At 50.3% G+C, this 25,258-nt stretch overlaps 1 protein-coding gene across 11 annotated transcripts in view; it reads right to left on the bottom strand.

Annotated features, from left to right (window-relative positions):
- The window catches only part of ZNF236 (zinc finger protein 236), a 107,805-nt gene that overhangs the window by 6,097 nt on the left and 76,450 nt on the right, over positions 1-25,258 (bottom strand). For 8 of the 11 annotated variants that reach the window (XM_081790838.1, XM_081790839.1, XM_078435120.2 and 5 more), the window contains 8 exons: positions 23,110-23,213; positions 20,897-21,262; positions 20,001-20,146; positions 19,627-19,864; positions 19,040-19,219; positions 10,770-10,957; positions 3,332-3,466; positions 654-851 (listed from right to left, as the gene is read on the bottom strand). In XM_081790838.1, coding sequence (XP_081646964.1) covers positions 654-851; positions 3,332-3,466; positions 10,770-10,957; positions 19,040-19,219; positions 19,627-19,864; positions 20,001-20,146; positions 20,897-21,262; positions 23,110-23,213 — 1,555 coding nt within the window. Of the gene's footprint in view, positions 1-653; positions 852-3,331; positions 3,467-10,769; positions 10,958-12,011; positions 12,094-12,774; positions 12,890-19,039; positions 19,220-19,626; positions 19,865-20,000; positions 20,147-20,896; positions 21,263-23,109; positions 23,214-25,258 lie in introns of those variants that run through there. The other 3 variants (XM_078435116.2, XR_013551166.2, XM_078435123.2) reach the window with 3 other exon arrangements.

The following is a 25,258-nucleotide window of genomic DNA, read 5'->3' as shown; positions in this document are numbered from 1 at the left end:
CCAGCTGTGAGGCTCTCCAGGGCCTCTGCCCTCCCTCGTTGCCCGTGACCTTGACGGTTTTTAGGAGCACCGCTCAGCTATTCTGTAGGATGTTTGTCAGCTGAGAACCGTCTGAAATGTTTCCCGTGACGGGACCGTGGCTCTGGGCTTAGGGGGTAAGGAGGTGTCTCGGTCCCAGACTATCAGGGGCGCACAGGCTGCTCCGTGACCGTGGACAAGCTGCAGCACGTGGCTGACGTCTCACCTGTCAGCCCCTCCCAGGCACACTTAACTCTGCTTTTCGCGCATCCTCGTGCGCCCCGGGGAAGAAGGAAGGAGGAGGGGACGCCACGAGGGCGGTGTCCAGATTGCTTGGGTTTGTCTCCTCTTCCTGGCCATTAACTTCTCCAAGCACATTTACGCCCGCGAAGACTCGCGGGGATTTATCGTGCGCCGTGGGTTATAACCCAACGCTACCTCATACCTTTTCTTGCTGCAACTGTTCCAGCTCTGGCCGCCGGGAGCTCTTCCAGAGGGTTCCCGGGTGCCTTCGACACATTTGTTACCCTTTTCTTTCCACCGGTGAGATTCAGGACTTCCACCGAATCGCGTCGGTCACCCTCGGAGGGGGTGGCGGTGCTGGGGGACGGCGGCCGGGCCGCAGGGGAGCCTACCTTGAGGTGAGTGGCGCGCTTGAAGGCCTTCCTGCACACGGGACACACGTGGATGCGCTCCCGGCCGTGCACCTCCTTGCTGTGCTGCAGCAGCATGGCGGCCGACGCGAAGCCGCGGCCACACTCCACGCACTGGTGCAGCCGGGCCTCCTTCTCGGGCGGCCCGCCCTGGGCCAGGCTGGCAGAGACGTCAGTGACCTGCGGCGGGGCCGGAAACCCCGGGCGTTACTCCACGGCTGTGGCTCGCAGCAGAGCGACAGAGGCACCCTCCGACACAGGCACACCCAGCCCCGAGTGTCATCTGTCACCCTAGGGGGGGCGGCGGGGACCCAGGCATCCTATCTGACCGGCCCGCTCTCGCACTCGAGGCAGAGTTTAGAGAACGGAACGGGGTTCCGCACACGTGACCTCCCAGGTGCAAATTCGGCTCCCACCTGACGTCCCGGCTGCTCTGGAGAGAGCTTCTCCACCCTGTCCCTGGCTTCCTCATCTGGTCAACCGTAACTATCAGGGCTGGCGACGGTTCGATGAGGTAACCCATGAAAGGTCCTGAGAATAACGCCTGGCTTACAGCACGTACTCAGGAAATGCTACTCGTGATGGTAGTTTTAGCAGAGACAAGTATAAAGGACACTGCCCCCACAATGCTGCTGCCTTGGCTGAAGATCTTTTCAGCAAAGTGCAATATAAACAATACTTAGTAGAAGGGGTTTTTAGCTTTTGATTGGATGAGAGCATTTTCTCCAAACTTTAACCACAACGAATTAGGTTTTCAAATCATGTTAATGGGATGCTATTAGCACTCGGAGAATAAATAAAGCCAGAGGAGTTTACTACTCACTTTTATAAAAAAGACTTTGGTTTTGCAGGTGAAAACTTATATAGAACAATTTAGTGGAAGAAAATCAGAAATAGTTATAAAGATAATTGATGGGATTTTCAACATTTTTGTTCTAGTTTATCAAGTACTTTTTCATAATACTGTAATATACAGAAGTGGATAAAATTTAAACACCTAACAAGAAAAGATTTCTACAAGGTGCTCTAATATTATTAATCTGTGCTGTAATAAAAAAAAAAAGAATGGAATGAAAAAAACAAAATAGAAAACACGAGAGGCACAAAGCTGATGCAGTTGCGTCACATGCCATAAATAGGTGTCACTTTGTGGTGTCTGTTAGGGGTACACGTTTCTACATGTGACGGTGTGTGCAAAGCAAAGAAACAAGGACACACTGTGTATTCAGATCAGCGCATAAAATATATTTGTTGTGAGTCAAAAAAAAGTCTGAAAACCCCTGGAATAAATCAGACTCAAAGTGCCTGCGTGGCTCAGTCGGTTGAGCGTCCGACTTCGGCTCAGGTCATGATCTTGCAGTTTGAGTTCGAGCCCTGCATCGGGCTCTGTGCCGACAACTCGGAGCCTGGAGCCTGTTTCAGATTCTGTGTCTCCCTCTCTCTGCCCCTCCCCTGCTCGTGCTCTGTCTCTCTCTCTCTCTCTCAAAAATAAATAAACATTAAAAAAAATTAAAACAAAAACAAAAACAAACCACACGATTAAAGCAAATGATGCAAAAAGTGCAGTCCCTAAAACAGACCCTGGGAGCTAATGGCGCTGACGTGCCTCCATTCCTCCGCCGGTCCTTCCCAGTAGCTATGGTAACTGGACGCCATCACAAGACATGAAGACTCGAGGCGGCGCCCTATCGCTGGGACCACAAGTGAAAGATCAGATGGGGAGCCTCCCCAGGCCGTCCTCCACGGGCAGCACAGCCCGAGAGCCCCGGAGACAAGTGGGCTACCATGACCCCCGCTGACATGCAGCTGCATGAGGCTGACCGTGTCTCAATTCTTCATCACAAAGGAGTCCTTGGGGGGCGCCTGAGTGGCTCACTTAAGCATCTGACTTCGGCTCGGGTCATGATCTCATGGTTTTACAAGTTCAAGCCCCACGTGGGGCTCTGTGCTGACAGCTCAGACCTGGAGCCTGCTTCACAATCTGTCTCTCTCTCTCCATCTGCCCCTCCCCCACTCGTGCTCTCTTTCAAAAATAAAAAAAAATAAAAAAAAAAAAAAGGAGTCCTCATCCCATTGAAAGGCCAATGAGAAATTTTCTTGAAAACTTACTTGCTAAAATTGCATAAAATGTAATGCTGCTTACAGTCAGTATTTATTATCTGTACTTTAACTTTGAAAAGTTTTAAGGAAAGAGTTTTTAGATTCTTGTATATTTAGAACTATCATTCACTAAATCTTAGACCCTGAAAACATGCATTTTGAGTACAAAACTGGTCAAATGACAAATAGGTCATGCAGACACATATAGGTGTGATGCATGAAAAAGTATAACCAGACTTAAAACAATCAGCAAAGGCTTGACAAGAAAACCTATGAAAAGAACTAAACGCAGGTAAACGGCCGAGTGAAATCGGATGGGTTGGCCAGAGGAATAAATTTACAACCAGACTCACGAGTTGTTTCTACATGACCCTGCAATACGGAAAGCCCACCCAACAAGCAACATATCACGGCCCGGACGAGACCAGTGTGCTCCGCTCACCACTGGCTGCCCCGCAGCGCCCACTCCTCATCCCTGCTCGGGTGCAGACGGCCCCCCCCAGAGGGACCGGCCCTTCCCGGTCCGTGTGCGTCAGCACCTGGGGCTGAGTGTGACGTACCTGGTAGGCGATGTCTTCGCCAGCGGCGGAGGAGGGCTGGGGGGTGTGGCTCACTAAGATGACCTGTGGGGAGCCCGCTCCCCCTTGGCCGGAGAGCGAGGGATCCGTGAGTAAGGCTGGGAACTGCTGACCCTGCTGGAGACAGACTGTGTCAGAGGCCGTACCGTTATCGAACCCAGGAAGAATTTAAAAGATCGCTTCGGGAGCTGTTACTGTGGAAAATGAGCTGGCAGGCCCTCGGAAACAACCACAGAATCAGCAGGTGACCGGGCAGCTCCGTCCCAGGTATCTGCCCCAGGGAAACAAAGACGCTTATGTACGAACATTCACGGCAACCAAGAAGGGGTTGTAAACCGAGGTGTATCTACGCTTTTTTCAGCCACGAGAAGGGTGAGCCGTGGAAACAGAAGACGCTGAGTGAGGGGGGCCGGTGCAGACCCACTCATGTGACGCGTCCCAAACAGGTGCGTCCACAGAAGGGGAGAGCGCCTGGTGCTTGTCAGGGGCGGGGGGAGACGGCGAGAGGTGGGCAGGGGTGACACGGGGGTGACTGCGAGCTGCTCACGGTGCCACATTTCTGAGGTGATGATATGTTCCCGAACTAGATGTGATCATGTGTGTGCAACTCTGTAAACATACTAAAGACCGGTAGGTTGTATACTTTAAGTTGAACAAGTGAACACTACAGCACACACGTCATATCTCAACAAAGTTGTAAATATATATATATATATATATATATATATATATATATATATATATATATCATAAGCACTCGCGCTTAAAAACACACATTTGGGGGGTGCCTGGTGGCTCAGTTGGTTAAGCATCTGACTCTTGGTTTCAGCTCAGGTCATGATCTCGCGGTTCACGGGTTCGAGCCCCACATGGGGCTCTGTGCTGACAGCTCAGAGCCTGGAACCTGCTTCGGATTCTGTGTCTCCCTCTCTCTCTGCTCCTCCCCTGCTCATTCTCTCTCTCAAAATCAACTTTAAAAAAAAAACCCAAAACACCACACATTCCATTTTGCTGTGGCCCACCAGCTCCTTTGAGCCTTCCCCTGCTCCAGCACACCTCCCACTGCGCCCAGCGGGCCGACCGCACACGCCAGCGCGGGAGCCACGCAAACGTCGCACACACACAGCGCGGGCTGCCGAATCGGCACAGACTCCAACACGGCCGACCCGCGATCAGAACGTGTGCGCGAAACACAAGGATTCAAGAGCCAACACCCACGCACGAAGGGGCCAGGAGTCTCCAAGAGAACTTGGGTCATAAAGAACGTGGCCCGTGTCACAGGTCCCCCACGGCTGAAGACAAGGGCTGTTCTTGTGTCTTTGGGACACTGCGCGAGCTGTGCTCCAATGGGGCAGAGAGTTGAGCAGGGGTGGGCGGTGGAAAATGGACTGAGAAGGCAGTGAAGGAATTTTAGGTCCACTTCTTGTGGAAAGACACTTCCCAAGGCACGCAGGGAAACAGAGGCAATGGGGCAGAACATAAATTTACAAGGACATCGTCATAGATTCTAGACAAAAGGAGCATCTTAAATTGATTTGGATTCTCTGCTTCCTGCAGGCACCTTTACAAAAAAACCAAAATGATATTTTAGGTGTCTCCATATATCAAATTTTTTTACACGGACGTATTTTGAAAAGTTCCGATCTACATCCACAGAGATTCCCGCTCGCTATCCCCCTCTGGTGGGGAAGACGCTTCGATACGGCTCCCTTCAAGTACTGGTGACTCCCGCACCGTCCGTGGTGCCTTGTCTGCGGCCGGCTCTGCCTGCCCTCTCGCCAAACCACCCGATTTGGGGGAACGGCATCGATCAAAATTCATCAATTCCCATTTCGTAATTTTACCCGTCAAAGACAAATGCAACTGCTGGCCAGAAATTCTGATTCACCTGAGAACCAGCGTTGGCTCGGTAAATCCATATACTCTCAAAGAAAGCTAAGGCCTCTGCAATACTCAGCTCCTATAGGGTTTTCGAGGAGAAATCGCAGCTCCTTTTGTTCCGAAGTGACAAAATTACAGAAGCGAGGGACAGATGAGCAGTTGTCAGGGGAAGGGGATGCAGGAAATCAAACGTGAGGGACCTCGTGGGCTGGAACTTGTGGGATGGGAGGTCCTGTGATACTACACCAGCAGCTTCACAAGATACTACCACTGGGTGCGCCGGCTCCCCCCGTATGTTTCTTAAAACTGACGACGAGTCGGTAATTATCTCAAAAAGTTTAACGAAAAGAACCCCAAACACACGTAACTTACTAGCTTATCGTTGGTGGTTCAACTGCTAATATTAAGTCTTCCTAACGTATACACCCTGATTTAAAAATCAAGCATTCAGGAGCACCTGGGTGGCTCAGTCGATCAAGCGTCCAATGTCAGCTCAGGTCACAATTTCGCAGCTTCTGAGTTCGAGCCCCATGTCGGGCTCTGTGCTAACAGCTCAGAGCCTGGAGCCTCTTCGGATTCTGTGGGTGTGTGTGTCCCTCTCTGCCCTTTCCCTGCTCCTGCTCTCTCTCGCACACGCTCAAAAATAAATGAATGTTAAAAATTTTTTTAATATATAAAAATCAAGCATCTAGTAAAATAAATGCTCAACCATCAGCCACACTCATGAATGCAGTGACCTGAATCTGCTAAAATGACGCCATCTGAAAGTCATTTCTTTTCGCTTCGCAGTATTACTTACAGTGTATTTTTTTGCTATATTTGGCTCGCACTGTGTTGGAAGTTACAGGAATTCTCGCTCTCAAGCACACGTGGGTTTTGCAAGCACCTGAACGCTGCTGGGCCGAGGGCTGCAGGAGAGTCACGGGGAGGGAGGGGACCACTACCAGACTCCAGCCCCACCCACTACTACTGAATCAACCCTGCAGGACGAGAGCCAAGGATTCTCACGTGCAAACAAGCCTGGGAAATACTGCTGCAAAATTACCAAGAGCTGCCACACTGATGGGTGAGACTTGGTACGATGGCAAATCTGACTCCCTGTCAGGTCCCTCTAAGTCAACCTAATTTAATATTCCCATGTGCTAATCTCACCAGGAATATATTCGTAGCAGCTCATGGCCTGAATTCCCTGTAGAACTCTTAATGAACTACAATAAACCCTGTGCCTCAATGAAAATGCCGTGAGAGTTAGAACAAGCCAGGACCAGGACGGGACACGTACAGGAAGGAAGCGGAGGAGCTGGAATTAGCAGCCTGGGCTAAAACAAGTCCCGTTACTTCAGAACCGGCTGCTTTTCACATCGAGAGTCTCCAATCAGACTTGTCAGTGTCCGCTTCACCCCACTGTCAAATTCTGACTTCTTATTAAGACCCGGAAAACCACATTTACATGTCTAACCACTAAGTTTCCTATGTTTGGTACCGGGCCAGTTATCTGTACTAATAGAGTTAATAAAAGCCAAACGAACAAACAAGAAACCAAAACCCACAAGAATTCATATAAAATAGAATTCCCATCAAGAATCAGTTACTTCTTTTTGTTTTCAGAATGCTGAAGAATCACTCTGCTTTCTTGAACAGAGTTTTAACCATATGCTTGCATTTATTTCCTTATAAAACTGTCACACTTAGGGGCGCCTGGGTGGCTCAGTCGGTTAAGCGTCCGACTTCGGCTCAGGTCATGATCTTGCAATTCATGGGTTCCAACCCCGCATCGGACTCTGTGCTGACAGCTCAGAGCCTGGAGCCTGCTTTGGATTCTGTGTCTCCCTCTCTCTGCTCCTCCCCTGTTCATGCTCTGTCTCTCTCTCTCTCTCTCTCAAAAATAAACACGAAAAAAAATTTTTTAAAACAAACAAAACTGTCACACTTAGCCACCTAGCGACGACACACCCTGGGCCTGATCCCCACCCCCACCAACAACAGTCCAACATTTGGAAAGAAAACCTAACTTCAGGTTTGCAGTTGAAAGAGCAATCTTCATAACCCACCAATTTTTCCTTTAATACTTCCCCTAGCGGAGTAACTACAAAGTCACTTCTTAATCCAAGTGTGTGTCACATCACTGTATTCTAACTTTGGCTTCAACACATTATATTTTTCAATAAACTAATTCTTTTCTGTCTCAGAATGATCATTTACCCCACAAAATATTCTTCTCTAGTTGGGCTAGTTGCAAGTTTTAAATTACGATTAATCGTGGTCTTACATAAATGTGTTCGTCCCAAACATTCTGCTACGACAGACTCAACTTCGACCCTTGGCTAAAAACTATTTAACGACACGATGTAAGTAAACTACTTAAGACCACCTCTTTTTGTTTTGAGAACCATTTTCTTTTGTGGACTTTATAAACAGATACAGAAAAATAGAAAAATGACACTCAAAAAAAGTGTATTACTTTTTAAATATACTGCCTCTTTAAATTGTAATTCACGTGTTTACAATCTCGTGTCCTTCCCGTGCCTTTAGGGGGACCCTGATCTTCCACGTGCTGTGTGACTTTCACCTGCAGACAGCAGCTCCTTCTCACTGCTCTCACTTATTTCCTCACTGAATTCAAGCAGCACATGTTGTGAACAGTCTTAAGGGACTAATATTAAGCCATTCGGCTTTTGCGTCTTAGTGACTCTCGCCTGTATGCAACACTTACTGCTAGAACGATTAATTTCTCACAAATACCTTTGATTTCCAGGTCACATTTTTATAGTCATAATCAATCCTGATAATTTACATATTTATAGACACTTCCATAGATGTTCACTGACCTCTTGACAATGATGGTTTTATTTGTACAACAATTCATTACACTTAGAAAAATTACACTCCTAAAGCTAAGACAGGTTTGCTCTGTTTTTCTTTTCAAATTTTCAGTTTTAAATCATTGTGAATCCAAGTTTGGCAGCTGACAGGAAAGATTCAAATAAAACCACAGAATTTCTCTTGGAGATCAGTAATACTACTGTTGCAGAAAACAAAGCGATCTAATTTAACCAACAGAAAATAAACCCATAATCAGAAAAGCAAATGGTTCCCTGGCTCTTTCTGATCAAACTTTACCCCACCCCACAAAAGTTATTCAAAGGCACTGAATTTCATTAAAATCTGTACCTTGAATAGTTTTTACCTTACGCTACTTTTGGAACTACGTGGCTAGAAGTGCACACGGGGACACGGCCCGGGGGCTGGAGAGAAATGCAACACGACGGCAGTCACGTCGCCGAGGCCGAGCGCCGGCCACAGCCGGTCAAGGGCAAGGCGGCACCATGCGTAGGTCAGGCTTTGAATGGCGACCACGATACAAGGTCCTGTTTACAGCTACCACCGTGTGAATATAAAATCGGCAGCTTAGCAGCAAGTCAAAGGTGGAGCAAATAAACTAAGGCCCTTTATGGCATCGTGGACCTGGACCGGCAGTCTGTTCTTCGCAGAGTAAGTGCGTAACAGGTACTTTCTGCGCAGCCTCCTTCCCTACCCGCCCGCCCCGGATCACGGATGACCCGAACCCAGCCCTGTGACGGACGCGCTAGAATCAGGGTAGGAAATAACAACACACAGCGATTCACCAGAAAACAATCAGGCTCCCTGCATCCTGCATCTAGAAAGAAAACACAGCACATGGACCTCTTAAGACGGCTACCCCCTGCCCCATATATGTATGTATGTAGGTTCCACGCCCAACACAGGGCTTGACCTCACAACCCCGAGATCGAGTCTGATGCTCTACCGACTGAGCCACCCAGGCGCCCCCCCACAACAGATGCTAATTTTCAGGCGCCCCCCCCCCACATCAGAATGCTAATTTTCAGGCCCCCCCACAACACAATGCTAATTTTCAGGCCCCCCCCCCAACAACAGGATGCTATTCTCAGGCGCCCCCCCCACATCAGGATGCTAATTTTCAGGTACCCCCCCCACATCAGAATGCTAATTTTCAGGCGCCCCCCCCCACAACACAATGCTATTTTCAGGCGCCCCCCCCACAACACAATGCTAATTTTCAGGCGCCCCCCCCCCCCAACACAATGCTAATTTTCGGTATTCAGAAGGGTGACTGTGTCATGAAAACAGGTGCTGAGTAACACGTGAGAACACGTAACTGTCACACGATGTGAGCAAGGACTGGCTGCACAGAACTCAGCAGGTGCCCCCCCCCACCCCCCCCCACCGCCACCGCACAGCGCCCACCACACGCTTTTCCACAGAAGGCCACTCGGTGAGGATGAGGTTCACGGACGCTGGCTTCCAAGTGGCCCTCCCAGGGGGGCGCCCGGGCAGCGTCGCCACCGCGTGTGTGTCACCCCGGGGGCCCCGACAGGGCCACTGGCCAGCAGCCCGCGAGCACTTCGCAAGCGCGACGGCCTGTGTTCATACGGCCGGAAACTGGCTCAGCACTGGCCAGGGGGCGAGGCGGGAAACGTCCCTCTTTTACAAATGGAAAGAACTAGAACCTAGAAGAGGGAAGTCAGTTTGCAGAGTCAAAACAGCCAGCGTGCGCCTGGCATGACGGGTCCGGGACACTGTCGCCCTGGAGGCCCGGTAAGTACCCTTCCGCACAGGGCCGCCGGGGGGCGGAGCGATGGTGCTGCCCGAACGCGCTCTGCGTCCTAGGGGGTTCGGAGCCAGGGGGTCAGAGGGAAACTAGGTTCTCCTTAATTACCTTCGTTCTACCGTATCGTGGCTTTTCCAACTAAACCGAGACGTGCTGCGGTGTCCCAGCTCAACGCACTATTCAAAACGCACACCTGCAATCCAGCACGGCCACCTGCTGACTCATCGAAGGACACAGTGACTGAGAGCGTGAGATCCCTCCACCACCTGTGGGGCCCCTGAGGACCACAGAACGCCCCTCAACAAACTCCTAGAGCTACATGCTGCGGAGCCACTCGAAAACTGCGTATTCCTGAAATCACTGCCGGGGAAGATACTCACCGAGCAGTAGCGGGCGAGAGGTTCCCACCACGCCACGTACACACGAACTCATTTCTGTAGAAACGTTAACGCGTGAAGGTTTACAAGGATATATATACTAACACAGCAATCCTAGTTCCATCTGGGCAGTGGATTTTTTTTTCTTTTTTGAGACGGGGGAAGAGAGAGACACAGAGAGAGACAGCGTGAGCGCCTGTGAGCAGAGGAGGGGCAGAGGGAGAGGGAGAGAATGGCAAGCGGGCTCCACCCAAAGCACACAGCCCGACTTGGGGCTTGACTCTATGACCCTGGATCGTGACCGGAGCAGAAATCAAGAATCAGACGCCCATCCGACTGAGCCTCCCAGGCACCCCTGGGGAGGAGGATTTTTTGAAAACAGTTTTCTGTATTATCGGAATGTTCTTGTTCTCTCCTTTGTGCATTGAACATACTACTTGTATTTTCATCAGGAAAAAAAAAAAACAATTTTGAAACAGACGATCAGAATACACACTTAGGAAAGAATAAACTAAAGGGTAGTCTCCATGAAGGAAAGGCCGTGCTCTACCTGAGAAGCAATGTTGAGTGTGACCGTGTCCAGTCCTCCGGAGAGCAAGCCCTGAGTATCGGCCAGAGTCAGCGTGACGCTGGCATCTCCCCCCGCCCCTGATGAAGACATGACCAGGTTCTGAGTAGATATGGCCGACGGAGACATGGGTGTCGTCGAAGGCAGGCTTCCAGTTGTAGCATTAAGTTCTGCAAAAGAGAAGAATGAACACATCAGTGGCGGAGCTAGATAAGCCCGGTTCCGCTGGGACAGGAAGAGCGGCTTTCATAGAGGAACTGTGTCTGTCATCGTCAGCGTCTATATCGCCCCCGCTTTTGAAATTGCATCAAGATAATCAGAGAATCTTTTGTTCCCATTTCATGGCAAGGCTTCTATAGTTCCTAAATATCTTTATATACATAAATACACTCTGCTTAAGTATAACGTAGAGAAAAAACAAAACAGGACGAGAAGAGTAAAAATATGACCCTACAGTCCTAGTCACTACCGCTAAGGCAGAAGGAAACTGCCAAGAATTTCCAGGACACCGTCCCCGTCGAGGACCAGAGAGCAGCCTGAAGGCACCGAATGTGACCCCCTGAGCACCGATCGGCTCCAAAGCTCACGTGACCATCTCTGCTGAGGCCTCCCCTCCACTTCCTTTAGGTCTGCTTCGTCTGAAATGAACCTCATGCGCCCTATAAACATTAATTTATCCTTCGTGATATCTTACTCTTCTTTGGAAAAGACAACAAGACTTTTTGACACTTTCCCCCTGTAGCCAATGAGAAGAGAAAGGAAGGTATCTGGGACAGAATCAGGCAAAGGAGGGCCTTTTCTTCTACGAAACAGAAACTCATGCACCCGACTGGCAAATGAGAGGGCTGAGCACAGGGTGTCAAGGGCCTGCGGTCCGCACCGACAAAAACACGCTTGTGAGGTTTCACTGGTAAGCATAGCACACATGCACATGCGTGTACACACACACACACACACACACACACACACGCACGCACAAATCTCACGATCTAGGCTTCCATTCATCTAACAAACATGACTTATCATCCACGGTGTCAGCCGCTGGGCTCGGTGCTACAGATACACCAAGATGGTAACTGCAGCAGAGTTGAAAACACTATTTCCTCATTAGGTGTGAAAACAAAACAAAAAGAGACTCCTGAGGATCCTTGGCAGTGACTTGGGTCACATCGGTCCAGAGCCTCTGCTCTGATCAGGGGCCAACAGGGAAGCTAGGTTACTTACTTGTAACTGGAGTCCTCCAAATACAATGCCTCCATAGATCCACACTCTTGGAGTCCCACACTGTGCTGCACAGACCTGGAACCTTCAAAAGCAGTATAACCATTAGGAGGCTAGGAGTCTCTGCTCTGCACAGCCACCGGGGCTCCAAAGACAACCTCGCCGGACCCCTCCCACCTTGCCGGGCATCTGCGCAGAGCGGACTGCTAAGACACGCTAGGACCGGAGGAGTGTGGATTTGTGGAGGGTGTATGTTCTAAGCACTCCAGTTACCAGCACGACGGTCAAGCTCGTGTTCTAACCTCACCTCCACGCACCCTTACTCTCGCAGACCAGCATGATTTTAACAGGAATGGGCAAAGATTAAAAAGAAGGATCCTGTAAAACGTGGCAGTGACCAGACGGGTGAACCGATGTCGGTCAAAATCACTAAGGAGAAGACGGGGGCCGGGCTGTCAAAGCGCCGGGCGGAGAGAGGCGTGCCGGCACCAGGCTCGCCAGGATTAGATCTACGAGAAGCAAAGCCAAGAGCCGCTCCTCGGATGGCCAAGACTTGGTCAAACCTCACCCGAAATAAAGGAATTCCTGAAGTGAAGGAACGAGACCTCTTCTCCCCTCCCACCAGTAGCGTCTTTCTCTCTGACGATTATTAACGTAGGGAGAGGGTCCAGGGCTGTGCAGCACAAGAAACGCAACGAGAAAACAGAAGCCTGTGTGTCGTTTCGCTGAAGCGAATCCTGACACACGGGCCAATGGAGACACTAACCTCACACAACGCCTGGAGCTCACGTCTCTGTCCAAGTGTGGGGTGCACTTCACGTGCGTGCTTCGTTCAAGACATTTCCCACAAAGAGGATATCAGCTCAAGTACAATTTCAATCCTCAAAATGGTCCAAAAACAGGTGATGTGAGTAGGAAAAAATGGAATTTTCTTCAGCATGAAATTAAGTAACTAAATCACGTTTGTTCAATATATAGTTCTAAATTACGGGAAAAGATTTATTTAAAGCTCAGAAACCACAGTTTTAACTCAAATACTCTCAACATGGAAACTGAGACTGAATACTGGAGCAAAGGCTGCAAAGTCTTACTTTCAGTTTTCATTCACCGGCTCTGAAGCACAAAAACGCTCGGGCTGTACCACAGACGGCTAGGTCCTACTTCGGCATATGATTCTAACTCCAAAAACAGGAACGTCTAAAGGATTAACAAATCTCTTACGGTCCTCAAACCCAACACTGTATTCAATCTTTGTTGGGATAAGGTTTCATAGCTTCTAAAATTACAATTTGGGAAAGTTTCATAAGTAGTTTAAAGGATGTGAGATCAGTTTTTTCTTGAGATAAACAAAGATGTGGCAAGAAAGGGTGGGGGGGGGGGGTCACGGGAACAGGGAAACACACAGTCCAGCCATTCGTTTCCAAGGAGAAAGTGGGGAGAATGTCCTCCTTAATTATAAAATGTACCCAACAAATGGGGAATGGGAAGTAAGTAATTGATTATACTTAAATCTAGAAGACACCAAGGCTAAAATAACCTTACAAAGGAAGGAAAGAATTCCTTTTTTTCACTGAAAGCATAACCCAATTTATTCATCAAAATTATCTTAACAGTGGACGAGGGTAAGAACAAAAAGATGATTCCCGTTTGAGATCAATTCCTTAAAAAGTTGTGCTAAATCTCAAGCCTCTGAAAGGGTACTTGCGTCACATCTGACCGTTTTCTGATACAAGCACGTGTGTCCGATGCTGTCGCGGATGCCCGTGGAGCCAGTGAAATGGCCTTCGGCCCCGTGTCAGACACCCGAGCACAAGCTCGTGTTTCTGTCTCGCATGTGAAACGCTGACTGCAGTACTTTGATTCCCGTATAGCCCCCTGGAACGTAACACACTTCTTTTCAACGCTTCAGTTAGGATGCACGCCGTCCCGGGGGGCTGGGGAGCCTCGGCCCATCTTGTGAGCAAGATGGAAAGAACTACAAGTGAGAACAGTCACGGGCATGCCAGCCTGCTCTGGTCTAACGGACTGGCTGGCAACAGAAGTTTTGTAAAATCACTGAGGGTTTTAGAAGAGGCATGTCTAAGTCATGCGTCAAAGTCATTTTGGTCTCAACTCTTGCACGGTGTGGCCTGAAGCCTGGTCTGGGAGTGACTCTGACGCTCAGGAAAACGCCGCCCTTTCAAGAAGCAATGTCCCGCCCTGTACTGTACTGACGGGTCAGCTCCCGCATTATCACCGGTACCAGTGGATACGCAAACCTCTCAAAATAGCTGCCAGCTATCAAGGCCTGAGTAGTTCAGCGTGTGGAAGAATTTCTTCCTGTATCTGGAATCGTTCAAAGATGGCAAAGGTACACGAGAACATAATACAACTGACCTGGTCGTATAAACTCGATCCTGGGTTTATGACACCTGCTATTACACATCACTAAACAAACGTGTTCACGTTATGAGCTCAACTTTTATTTCACTAAATTCCTTGGAAAATAAATTTGAATAAGGCACCAAATTAAGCTCAAGTGACATCAAAAAGAAAGTATTCTCAGCTGGCTCTAAAACAGTAAGTCCAAAGGGAAAAATAATTAAATCATGGAAAAGGGCTCGTTTGTTGTTTTCAAAGAAACGCTAGTGCATAACACCCAGGACCCTTACGCACAACTGGCTGTGATCGGCTCTACTGCACGAGGGACCCTCCCCTGCACACAAGGCTCTACGGTTCTGTGCGGGGGCGATCCCAAGGGAAAACACTTCCTGTCTAACCAGACAACAGTGTTGTAATGAAATATACTGGTGGCCAAAACAGGGCCCTCAGGCCATCCGCTTCTCCATCCTGATCGGAACATCTCCCATTTTCAATTATCTGCTGCACCAGCAAACACCCAGGATCCCCAGAGCAGCACAAGAAAACCACTCCATGTAAACTGAAACACCTGAAACCACTGGTCTTTCCAACCATTTGCCCAGGATTCAAAAAGATGTTAAGCAGAGCTTCCAGGGAGACACGAGATTTCACGGCCCCAGGGGAGCGGGCTGAGAGAGCTCACATGGCTAGCATTCCAGAACAGAGTCCGCACCGGAGCCGGACAGCCACTCGCTCCGGCCCACGAGACACAAGGATCAGATACAGAAGGGACATCACGGGCCAGAAATCCAGACTCCGGATCTGCCGACACGGGATTCAGACAAAGTTCTTAACCACTCAGGCCTCATTTCATGCTTCAGCAAACGACAAGGGTGGACAGACGCCCCCACACTCCCAGCCCCACTCTCACAGAAGCCCTGTCCCAACCAGGTCAAATCCCCCAGGACCGATGACCTATGTTCCTTTATACATCGTTACCGCCACAAGTTTACAATGATTTACGGATTCCTCAGTAAGTGCCTGTGTCCTATTAGTTCCTAGGATCCTAAGTGCAAAGGCGCTACGTCTGCCTTGCTCAGTATTCTATTCCCAGATTGAGTACAATTCTTATCACACAGTACACATTATACAGTCTGTTAGTGAAGAAATGAATTACCGGATAAGAAAGCATCTCAAATAAGCATGAAAAAGAAAAAAAGCCTAGCTGCGCCTCCAAATATATGTAAAAATTAAATTTTTCCTCTCAAAAAATGATGTAGAGAGTTGGAAAATAAGAAGGCTAAGAAATTAACCAGATCTCTACAAGAGGAGATAAACCAGACAGGCATGTCATTGGAAACCGTTGACCATTACTTGTGAAGCTGTCATTTATGTTACTGGAGCTCATTTAAGTTTTTATAGAACTCTACACTTGAAAAGCTTAGCAAGAGGCTATTTTAAAACTGCGTTCTCCTAACGGCGGTGGGTGACAGGAGACTTAGGCTGCAGGGCGCGGAGGAACGGGCTGGGTTCCCGCACGGGGAACAGGGCACGGTTCTGTGACGAGCCCTCCACGTGCTAACTCGCGCGACTCCATCGCGCCTCGTGTGTCGGAACAGGACCGTTCCCCTGCCCTCCCTGGTAAGCAGAATTTCAGCTCGGCTGCTAACCCCGCACGCACGGGTAAGGCCAGGGAGTATAAAATCACGTGACACGTGACAGCACAGATGACACGGGGGTCCTGCTCCCGCCCGCCGGCGGCACAGCCCTGTGGCCGCGCCGTGGCACATTGTGTCCGTGGCTCAGCCAGCAGCCACGTGCACACCTGAAGAGCTCAGTGGTACACTCCACGAGAGCAGTTGATCACTGCCCCGGTTAGGGTGGCACCTGGACACTGATCATTGACTGCAGGTGCTGACAATCTTGTGCTTCCGTTTAGGTCACTATTTCCGTAAGAATTGTGCTGAATGAGGTCTCGACCTAAATGGAAATTAATACTGTTTTATCTGAAAATAAGATGTTAACTTACATACTGGCACGTGTGCTAAGCACATAATAACATCTTATTAAAATTAAAGCTATTTCACTTTTAATAATATTCCTAGAAAAACTGAAAAGACCAGCAATACATTTTCCCTAAATGACAGTATTTGTTCCCATTTTTTAAGCTGTTAAGTATTTTTAAGTGTTTCCTAAGAGTTCTATTTTAACTCCGTATTTAGGCACTTAAAATTACACACTTTGTTGACTAAAACTTAAACTGACTTGAAAATACTTCCAAATGTGGTAGACTGGCAGGTGTGGCTAGGTATGTTTGTAAAAGCAGGTGACCCTAGAGCCCCCGTACCCAGCCGCCACCGAGCGGGCTTGCGCGGCGGGGACACTCGGCACTAGGGCGGGCGAGGGGAGGGACCTGTGCCACCCGCCTTCCAGGAAGCGCTGGCCTTCGCCTCCAGACCCGCCCTCGGATGCCAGCTTCGATAGCCACAGGAGTCACATAAGCGTAAGCAAACTGCATGGAAAACAGACGAACAGAGAAGGGGAACGGCTGCTGACGGAATCTTTGGAAAGACTGGACGTGAACGAGTTACTTTAAAAACATCTGCTGCCAAGTTAGGCAAACGCAAGACTAAACCGGAGGGGGAAAGCGTCAAAAGACAAAGGAGTGCTGCACTGCCACCGTGCTGTGTAAGTATCGACATCGTCACGCTTCGGTAAAGACACAGGAACACGAAATGAAGCCGAGTGCTGTGGGCATGAGCACGGGCAAAAGGAAAAACGCAAACTCCTATCAGAAGAGCAGACCCGTCTTCAAAGGATCTGTGGATGAAGGTTATCACTTTCTTGATTCCCTGCCTGACATAACTTTTCACTGAAAACTGGACCAAACCGTCAGAGAAGAGGACCTTATTGTAGAGGCACGAGACAAGTTGGGGAGCCCGGGGGCTATCCTTGCCTTGTACCCCATATTTTTTTCTCAACTGACTTCTGAATTGCTAAGAGTCTACAAAGCTTAATCAAAGTTTTGCTTTCTAGCACCGACAAGCATTTATAATTATACACATTAATGGAAAAAATAACTGAAAATCTCTACAGAGACCGCAAACTGTTTTCCTATAGCCTTTTCCGAACGGAAAAGGAATAAGGAAACGCTGACTTGTGACTTGACAATTCTCATGATGCGTAACAATGAGAATTGAGAATTAGAAGCCTCCGGCCCAAACTTTGGGCAAACCTCCTCTCATCAACTGATTTAAAGATTTCTCCTAGGGTAAACCTTTTAAGCTAACTTTTAAACAATTAAATTCACTTCCTTATTCTGAATATGCCAATAAGCAAAGTATCTACATGATCAATGATAGGAAAATACAGGAGAAACAGAAGCACAACCCATAAGCTAAATAACACACTTTCTAAAGTATAAGCCAGAATCTTGGATTATGTGTCTTTTGTACAGGATTCGCACAATGCCTCATACACGGAGGGCACACCAAAAAGTTAATTTGATCAACAAAGGTTTCTCAACATAAAAAACATTAAAATTCAGATGCATATAACAAAAGTAGGAAGGTTACTGAATTCTATAAAACTGAAAGTTAATTTCCACTGCCTAAGAGCGTCTAAAATCACTCACGTCGCTCAAAATCAAAACTCTAAGAAAAGCTCCTCAAGTTTCTCACACGCGTGAAAAGGAAAAGATGCTCCCTAAGAAAGCAAGCTTTCTTCAGTTTTCTTCTAAGTAAATTTTCTTCCTTTTGCAATAGTAATCTCTGCAGGAATCTCCCTGAAGCGCGAGTGCGTTACCTGGTCCGCCCTCCACCCTCCCCGGTGTTTAAGGGAAAACACTCCCCTTCTGCCATCACACCCTCTCTCCAGGGGCAGCGTTCGCCTCCCAGCGAAATGTTTTTCTCATTTGTAACAACAGCCTCATAAGGTTGCTATGAGGCTTGAATGAATTAATATTAAATGAGTTCATATTTGTAAAAGTCACTAGAATAGCGCCTGGCACATAGTGAGGGTCATACAAAGTGCTGCTAAATTTGAAAATGACTCTTTATGACCACAAAGGGCTCACAGCTAAGAGTCACGTGGGCAGCGCACCACTGTAAAACGTGTTCCAGGCTGACCTAGGCCACACACAACACAGATGGAGGGAAGTCTGGTTGTGGATGTGACAGCCCGGAGACACAGAACGCCTGCTCTCGGCTGACACACGGGATCAATTTGCCAACTTCGAGTGACCTCCACTGCCAAAGGCCATCATCTTCCCGTTTCTCCACTCTTCAGTGCTCTACCCCACATTTAACGCTGTTCCACACGGTCTGTGCAGAGTCCTGGGAAGTCAGGAGGCGCCCAGAGCGTCCTCGCGCTCAGGTTGTGCCGACCACAGTCCTCTAGTTTCACGTAGCAGGAAACCGGCACATGAAGCCACGGCTTCCTGCTGTCTGCTAACCAGAGCGAGGTGGCCAAACAGTGGTCTCAGAGTGGACGTGAGGAACTCTCACTTTTAACTTCTGGTTAGATCTCAACTGTGACGGTCTTTCGTTAAGCCTGAATTTCCCACACGTGTTACCAACGCTTCCGGAGCACCGGCTATGTGCAAAATTCGGTGTTGCCGAAAACACACATACATACGACTAAGACACACTTCAACTGTGGGGGGAGGACGTTTAAGACGTTAAGTGACTAACCAGAGATGGTCAGGGTGATTTCCTGCGGGGACCCGGAGGACGACGCGGCAGCGGGCCCGGCAGCCTGCGCCAACACCTGGCTCAGACTCGAGTTGTTAATGGTCAGGGTGATCTCGTGGGGGCCGCTGGAGGTGGATACCAGGCCTTGCGACGTCACCACCTGAGAGAGGTCTTGAGTCCCTGGTCGTCGTGACAAAACAAAACAAAGCTGGGCTTAAAAGAAGAGTAATTTTCTTTCATATATGTTATTTTAATGTTATTTTAATCGTATATGTTAATATTTTAATAAAACTGTTATTTCAAAAGAAGATTCAGAAGAAAACATCAACCACGTGTAGAATTCCCTCATCCGGAAAGACAAGACGCCTTAGAAACAGGAAGGCAACAGGACCGCGGGAATTACGTGCCGGCGGAAAGGGATGTGCGTAGACTGAATGCACATCACTTGGCAGAGGAAAAGTGCGCGTGTGCTGGGGACACTCCACGTGTTCGCTGAGCTTGGTAAGGAGAGGAAAGGGGAGCCACGGAGCCCTAAATGCAAATGCATGACCACAAGCAAGGAGCTGGACCCCCCTGCTGCCACTTACCGCTGCTGGTGGTCATCACGGGGTCCTGCTCAGACAGCGGGCCGATGGTCAGACTGGCAGACGTCACCGTGGGCTGTAAGGACAGGCCTGAGATGGGCTGGATGACGACACTGGCTGGGACCGTGCTGTCCTGTGTCTGCAAGGTGCTGTTTTGGGAGGCCAGGCCGGGCTCCCCCGGCAGCTGCTGACTGAGCAAGTTGCCCTGCTGTAGCGTCTGCTGCAAAATACTTGGGTCAATCTGAAAGGCAAAACAGGTACCTGTGACGGGCAGTGCACGCTCACGTGTGATCATGTAACAAGGTACCTGTGACGGGAAGCGCGCTCACGTGTGATTTTGACCAATTAAAGCCCAGAAAACCTCAGAAGCGGCGTACCTGTAACGTGATGTTGTTAATGCTGGAGGCATCGATTCCAGAGATCTGGACGTTTGGCCCGACTAAGTTAGCAGCCAGCTGTAACTGTATGCCCTCCAGGCTGGTCAAGCTCCCGTCCGTCAAAGACACTGTCCAGTCACCACCAGCTGCAGAGGAAGAGAACCGGAATGACTGCATATCTGAAAGGCTTCTTAGAAAGCAAAACAGAACAAAAACCCCTCATTTCCGTATGGGAATTTTTGTGCACACGGTCTTATTCGTACATCAACGTGATGGATGTAGTTAACGCATACTAATATCGCCACCAGACACACGCGTGATCTAATTCACCCAACACCAAGCATCCTCTGAAATAGGTGATGTTGCGCATTTTAAGCACACGAGCCCACTAGGCTCAAAGAGACTACGCCGACTGGCCCAAGGTCTAAAACAACAACTCACGGCTGTGTTGTATCTTTAATGGCCCCACGGGTCACATCCACAGGCTGCTGACACTCACTCTGTGACTCGTAAGTGCACGACAAGCCCGAATGGCTGAAAGCTCCTATTTTTCAAGCACTGGGTGACCCACGTGACCCGAGAGCGATTAAAGAACTCTAGGACAGCACACACGATGTCGGACGGGAGTCACCGGTCACGTGTGTCACTGTCACGTCTGTGGGTGCAGAGCAAGAGGCGCACGTAAACCCAGAAAAAGCAGCTCAGAGCACCGTGAAGTGTTCAGAAGCAGATGCTGTGGCGGGACGAACAGGGACGGGAGGGTGACTCGTCTCAAGAGTGAAATGTACGTTTTCCCACCTGCCTCACACGGGCAGACCTCAAGGGAGAGAAGCGCACGTCGTGGACGGAGGGCCCCCCCTCCCGGCACACCAGCGCCGCCCGGGCCCGGCGCTCACCTGACACGGAGGCAGGGAGGATGGCCTGGCCCACCAGCCCCTGCGGAAGCACGTTCTGCTCGAACTGCCCCGTCAGGACAGAGTTGTTCATGACGAACACGCTGGGGTCGGCGGCTGACGGGCTGAGCAGGTTTAAGGGCTGCAGCGCCTCGGACGGGCTTCGGGCCACGGGCTTCCTGGCTTTCTTCGGGTCGGGTTTATAATGAAACTGCATGTGCGTCTTCCTCCGCCCGGACGTGCGGAAGCGCAGCTCACAGTGCGGACACTTGAAGGGCTTCGCTCCCGTGTGCAAGCGCATGTGCACCTTCAGGCTCCCCTTTGTGGAAAAGGCGTTGCTGCACACGTGACAGCTGAAGAGCTTCTGACCTGCGGAAAGGTCAAGGGTCAGCGGGGCCCACGACGCGCCACACCCACGCGCAAGCGGCCGGCACGGGGCCGGGGGGGGGGGCCAGGTACGTCAAGGAGGACCCTGTTCTGCGGGTGCTGGCGCAGAGACCTCCTCGCGGTGAGCACCGCCACAGCCTGTGTCCACGACCCCACAGCACTTGGGCGTCTGCCCCGCCTCTCACCGAGCCTCGACAGGACCCGGGGTGGGGTCACTAAGCGGCTCAGCCCCGTGTCGCTGTCACTCGCCCCTCGGTTTACAAAGGGCACCTGTACGTGTCAGCACACATCTATCTTCTTTCTGCAGGGGGGCCCCCGGGACACCTGCGCAGGTGGGGAGTGGCCACAGGTGTGGATCACGTGCTCAGCTCCTGGGACTCTGAGCCAAGGGCATGACGAAGGCCGGGAGGTGGGGCCGAGGGCCCGGTCACCCGCCTACCCTGCCCCGGAGAGGCTCTGGGGGGACAAAAGCGTCCCAGTTTTCTGTTTCTATTTCTCCCAGAAACAATACTGACTTCTATTTAACCGGGCAGGCACGCTGGGACCCACCCCAGGACTAGGGAGGCCAGCTGTCCAGCCCTGCTCGGGGCCCTCAGAGGTCACCGGGCAGCCCGGAGTGCAGGAAGAGGCCTGAAAGGTATCTCTCACAGAGACTTTTCTTTCTGGGCCTCAGGCACAGGGGCCAACACAGAATCCCCGCGTGCGAGCCATCGTGAACACCACGGGCACTGGCTGGGTGAGAGGCCCCTTCTGGTCCTGGCGGCTCACAGCGTCACACGAGAGGGACAAAAACACAGCACCCGATGAACCAGCGGAAACACTGCCCACAGCAGGGGCGCACGCTAAGTTCCTGTATCTATCTATTAAATTCCAAACACTAACCCATCAGAAAAGAATCATAAGACTTTACATGAACATGTGAAATTCCCTTGTACGTTTTTGGTCAATTCTGCTGGGAACCAAAAATTAAGAATATAAATGAGTTTCACGATCATAATCCTATGAATCACATGAACAACTCTCCCATTTACTGAGAGTTCACCACAGTTCCCGCGACAGCCAGAGGCTCCGAGAAATGGCCCGGAAGTGAGCACAGACGTCAAATCTGCGCGGGGTGTGCAGGCCTGCCCCTTAACCACTGGGCACCCTGTGCAGGGCAAGCAGCAAAGCCTCGCTGTATTTTAATGAGCACCATTAACCTTCAGTTCCTCAAATGAGATGAAGAAAAATATGGCCATTGGGAATCGTACATTAATGTTTTTCCTTTATAAGATTTCCCCCCACCTGAAAAGAATTATTAGCTGGTAACTACAATCAGCTTGGCTAAATCCCCAGTTCTTGTAAAACCTCGACAAACCAAAGGTCTCTGGCCTAAATGAGACTAAGAAATAATTTTCTTAACAAAGGTATTCAAGGCGCAGTAAGAACACTGACAGCGGGCAGCTCGGCATCGGAGACCGGGCTCCTTTTCCTCCGTGTTTTCTGGATCATTTCTCCCGAGTCAGAAATCAAAACTCCTTTTATACCCATTTCTTCATGGTTCCTGACTTCTAAGCTTCCTATGATCTTGAAAGATAGATGGGGACAAATACAAAATGCCATCGTGGTGCCTAGGGGGCTCAGTCAGTTAGCAGCCAACTCCCGGTTTCAGCTCAGGTTGTGATCTCAAAGGACATTAGTTCGAGCCTGCTTGGGATTCTCTGTCTCCGTCTCTCTCTGTCCCTCCCCTGCTCATTCTGTCTCTCTCAAAATAAATGAATGAACATTTGAAATTCTCTACAAAGCGCCATCATAAGGCACCGACGTGGAGCACAGGCGCCCGCTCGTACCTGTGTGCGTCTTCACGTGGCAGTCTAGGGTCGATTTAACAGTAAAGCTCTTCCCACATTCATCACATTTATATGGCTTTTCTCCAGTGTGGATTCGCACGTGCCTAACCAGAAAGCATTTACAATTAAGTGTTTTTATTTTTAGTTTTATACACATTTACAAGCAATCTCATGATTTTAAATTTGTAACTATACCTGTAAGTAAAAAATATGTGTTAGTATGGGCTGAATAAACTCGGCCAAATAAAACCTTTGATCTCCATCTACACAAAAACAGCAGAAACAAACTCAGAAGCAAACAAAAACATCTGCAAGATGGACGAACACAGGGCTAACTTTTCTCAAACCGAAGAGTTGTTATAAATCAGCAATAAGACCAGAAACACCACAGTAGAAGAACGGACAATGCATAGGAAGCTTAGAGAAGAAATACAGCCAAAAGCCACAGGAAAGCGTTTCACCCATACCCAGAATTGAAAAAGAGGATATTAAAACGCTAAGCTATCATTTCTGCCGTCAGTCAGACGAGGACTCAGTCAGCGGGGCAGTCTGGGCACCACCTGGCGGCAGTGACCCAACCCCCCTGCAGGTGCACCCGCGAGGGCTCCTGTAGTGACTGGAGACAGAAAGCGTGCCATGAAATAAAAGTTGGCATTCCCCCGCACGTCACCACTGAAAAGAAGGTAACAAGCTTGCAGGCACAAACAAAGAAGGGTGTCTACGACTCAATATGTAAAAACTATACCAAAAATAAAACTGCAGAACTTAATGGTGACACGTGGACATTTTTGGGAAAAACCCATAAGAACCAGTTGACAGCGGTCGTCTCTGGGGAGCAGGAAGGACTTCTTCTCACTTGATGGTGTCCCGGGCTGTGCTTTTCTTTTGTTTTGTTTCATCACAGGACCTGGTCCTCTCCCCCTGAACGCTCTGCTGTCTTACTCCCCACTTAATTGCACCTGACCTCCGGGTGCCCAGAAGGGACGCCACCGCCACCTCCTCGGCACGCGCCGTCGCCCCACTCACCCCCCCCTCGCCGCCACCCTCGCTGCGGTGGGAAGAACAGGGCAGTCCAGCGGTCACCCAGGCTCACTGATGAGCACTTCCAGCCCAGTGGCCGCTCTGCCACCAGCCCCACCCACATGGAGGGCGCTGAGGGCTCAGGAGGAGCTGGGGCGCAGCCTGCTCCTTCCCCCGCCTCCCAACTCCGAACCGCTCCTCCCTGTGTCAGGGGGCCCGGTATCCCCCAACCTACCAGCCTGCTCCTAACCCTGACCCGTCCAGAGCGACCCTGCAGAACCTGCAGGAGAACACTGTACCTCCCCGTCTTTCCCGCAGGCTGACCTTGCCCCCAGCCCTCAGTGTCCCGTTTCCAAGTCCGCGTCATCCTGCTGGACTTGACCTCACATCGCCAGTCACTGCTTCGACAGACTGGTGTGAACTGCACGCCGCCTCCTGACACCCTCGCTCCCGCCCCGGCCTGAGCCTGCGCCCCCCACTCCCTACGCACACCAGCACCCCTGCTCCCGCCCCGGCCTGAGCCTGCGCCCCCCACTCCCTACGCACACCAGCACCCCTGCTCCCGCCCCGGCCTGAGCCTGCGCCCCCCACTCCCTACGCACACCAGCACCCCTGCTCCCGCCCCGGCCTGAGCCTGCGCCCCCCACTCCCTACGCACACCAGCACCCCTGCTCCCGCCCCGGCCTGAGCCTGCGCCCCCCACTCCCTACGCACACCAGCACCCCTGCTCCCGCCCCGGCCTGAGCCTGCGCCCCCCACTCCCTACGCACACCAGCACCCCTGCTCCCGCCCCGGCCTGAGCCTGCGCCCCCCACTCCCTACGCACACCAGCACCCCTGCTCCCGCCCCGGCCTGAGCCTGCGCCCCCCACTCCCTACGCACACCAGCACCCCTGGGGATAAGGATGTCCCTGATGCTGTTTGCAAATGTACAAAGCTTAGCACCCTCATTTCCTTTTCTTTTCTTTTTTAAACTAGAGCAGCACCCCCCCTCTGCGGGAGGTACGGCCCAAGACCCCCCCGTGTGTGTACCAAACCGTATTACACTGTTCATTCCTATACCTGATACTTATCGTGAGGTCTGATTTCTAAGTTAGGCCCAGTGAGGTTGATGACAACTGATGATGAAC

This window comes from Panthera onca, chromosome D3 (assembly GCF_046562875.1).
Source record: "Panthera onca isolate mPanOnc1 chromosome D3, mPanOnc1 haplotype 2, whole genome shotgun sequence".
In the NCBI taxonomy this organism is placed as follows: Eukaryota; Metazoa; Chordata; class Mammalia; order Carnivora; family Felidae; genus Panthera; species Panthera onca.
The sequence above is the reverse complement of the archived record's forward strand: the minus strand, read 5'-3'. Positions and strand labels throughout refer to the sequence as shown.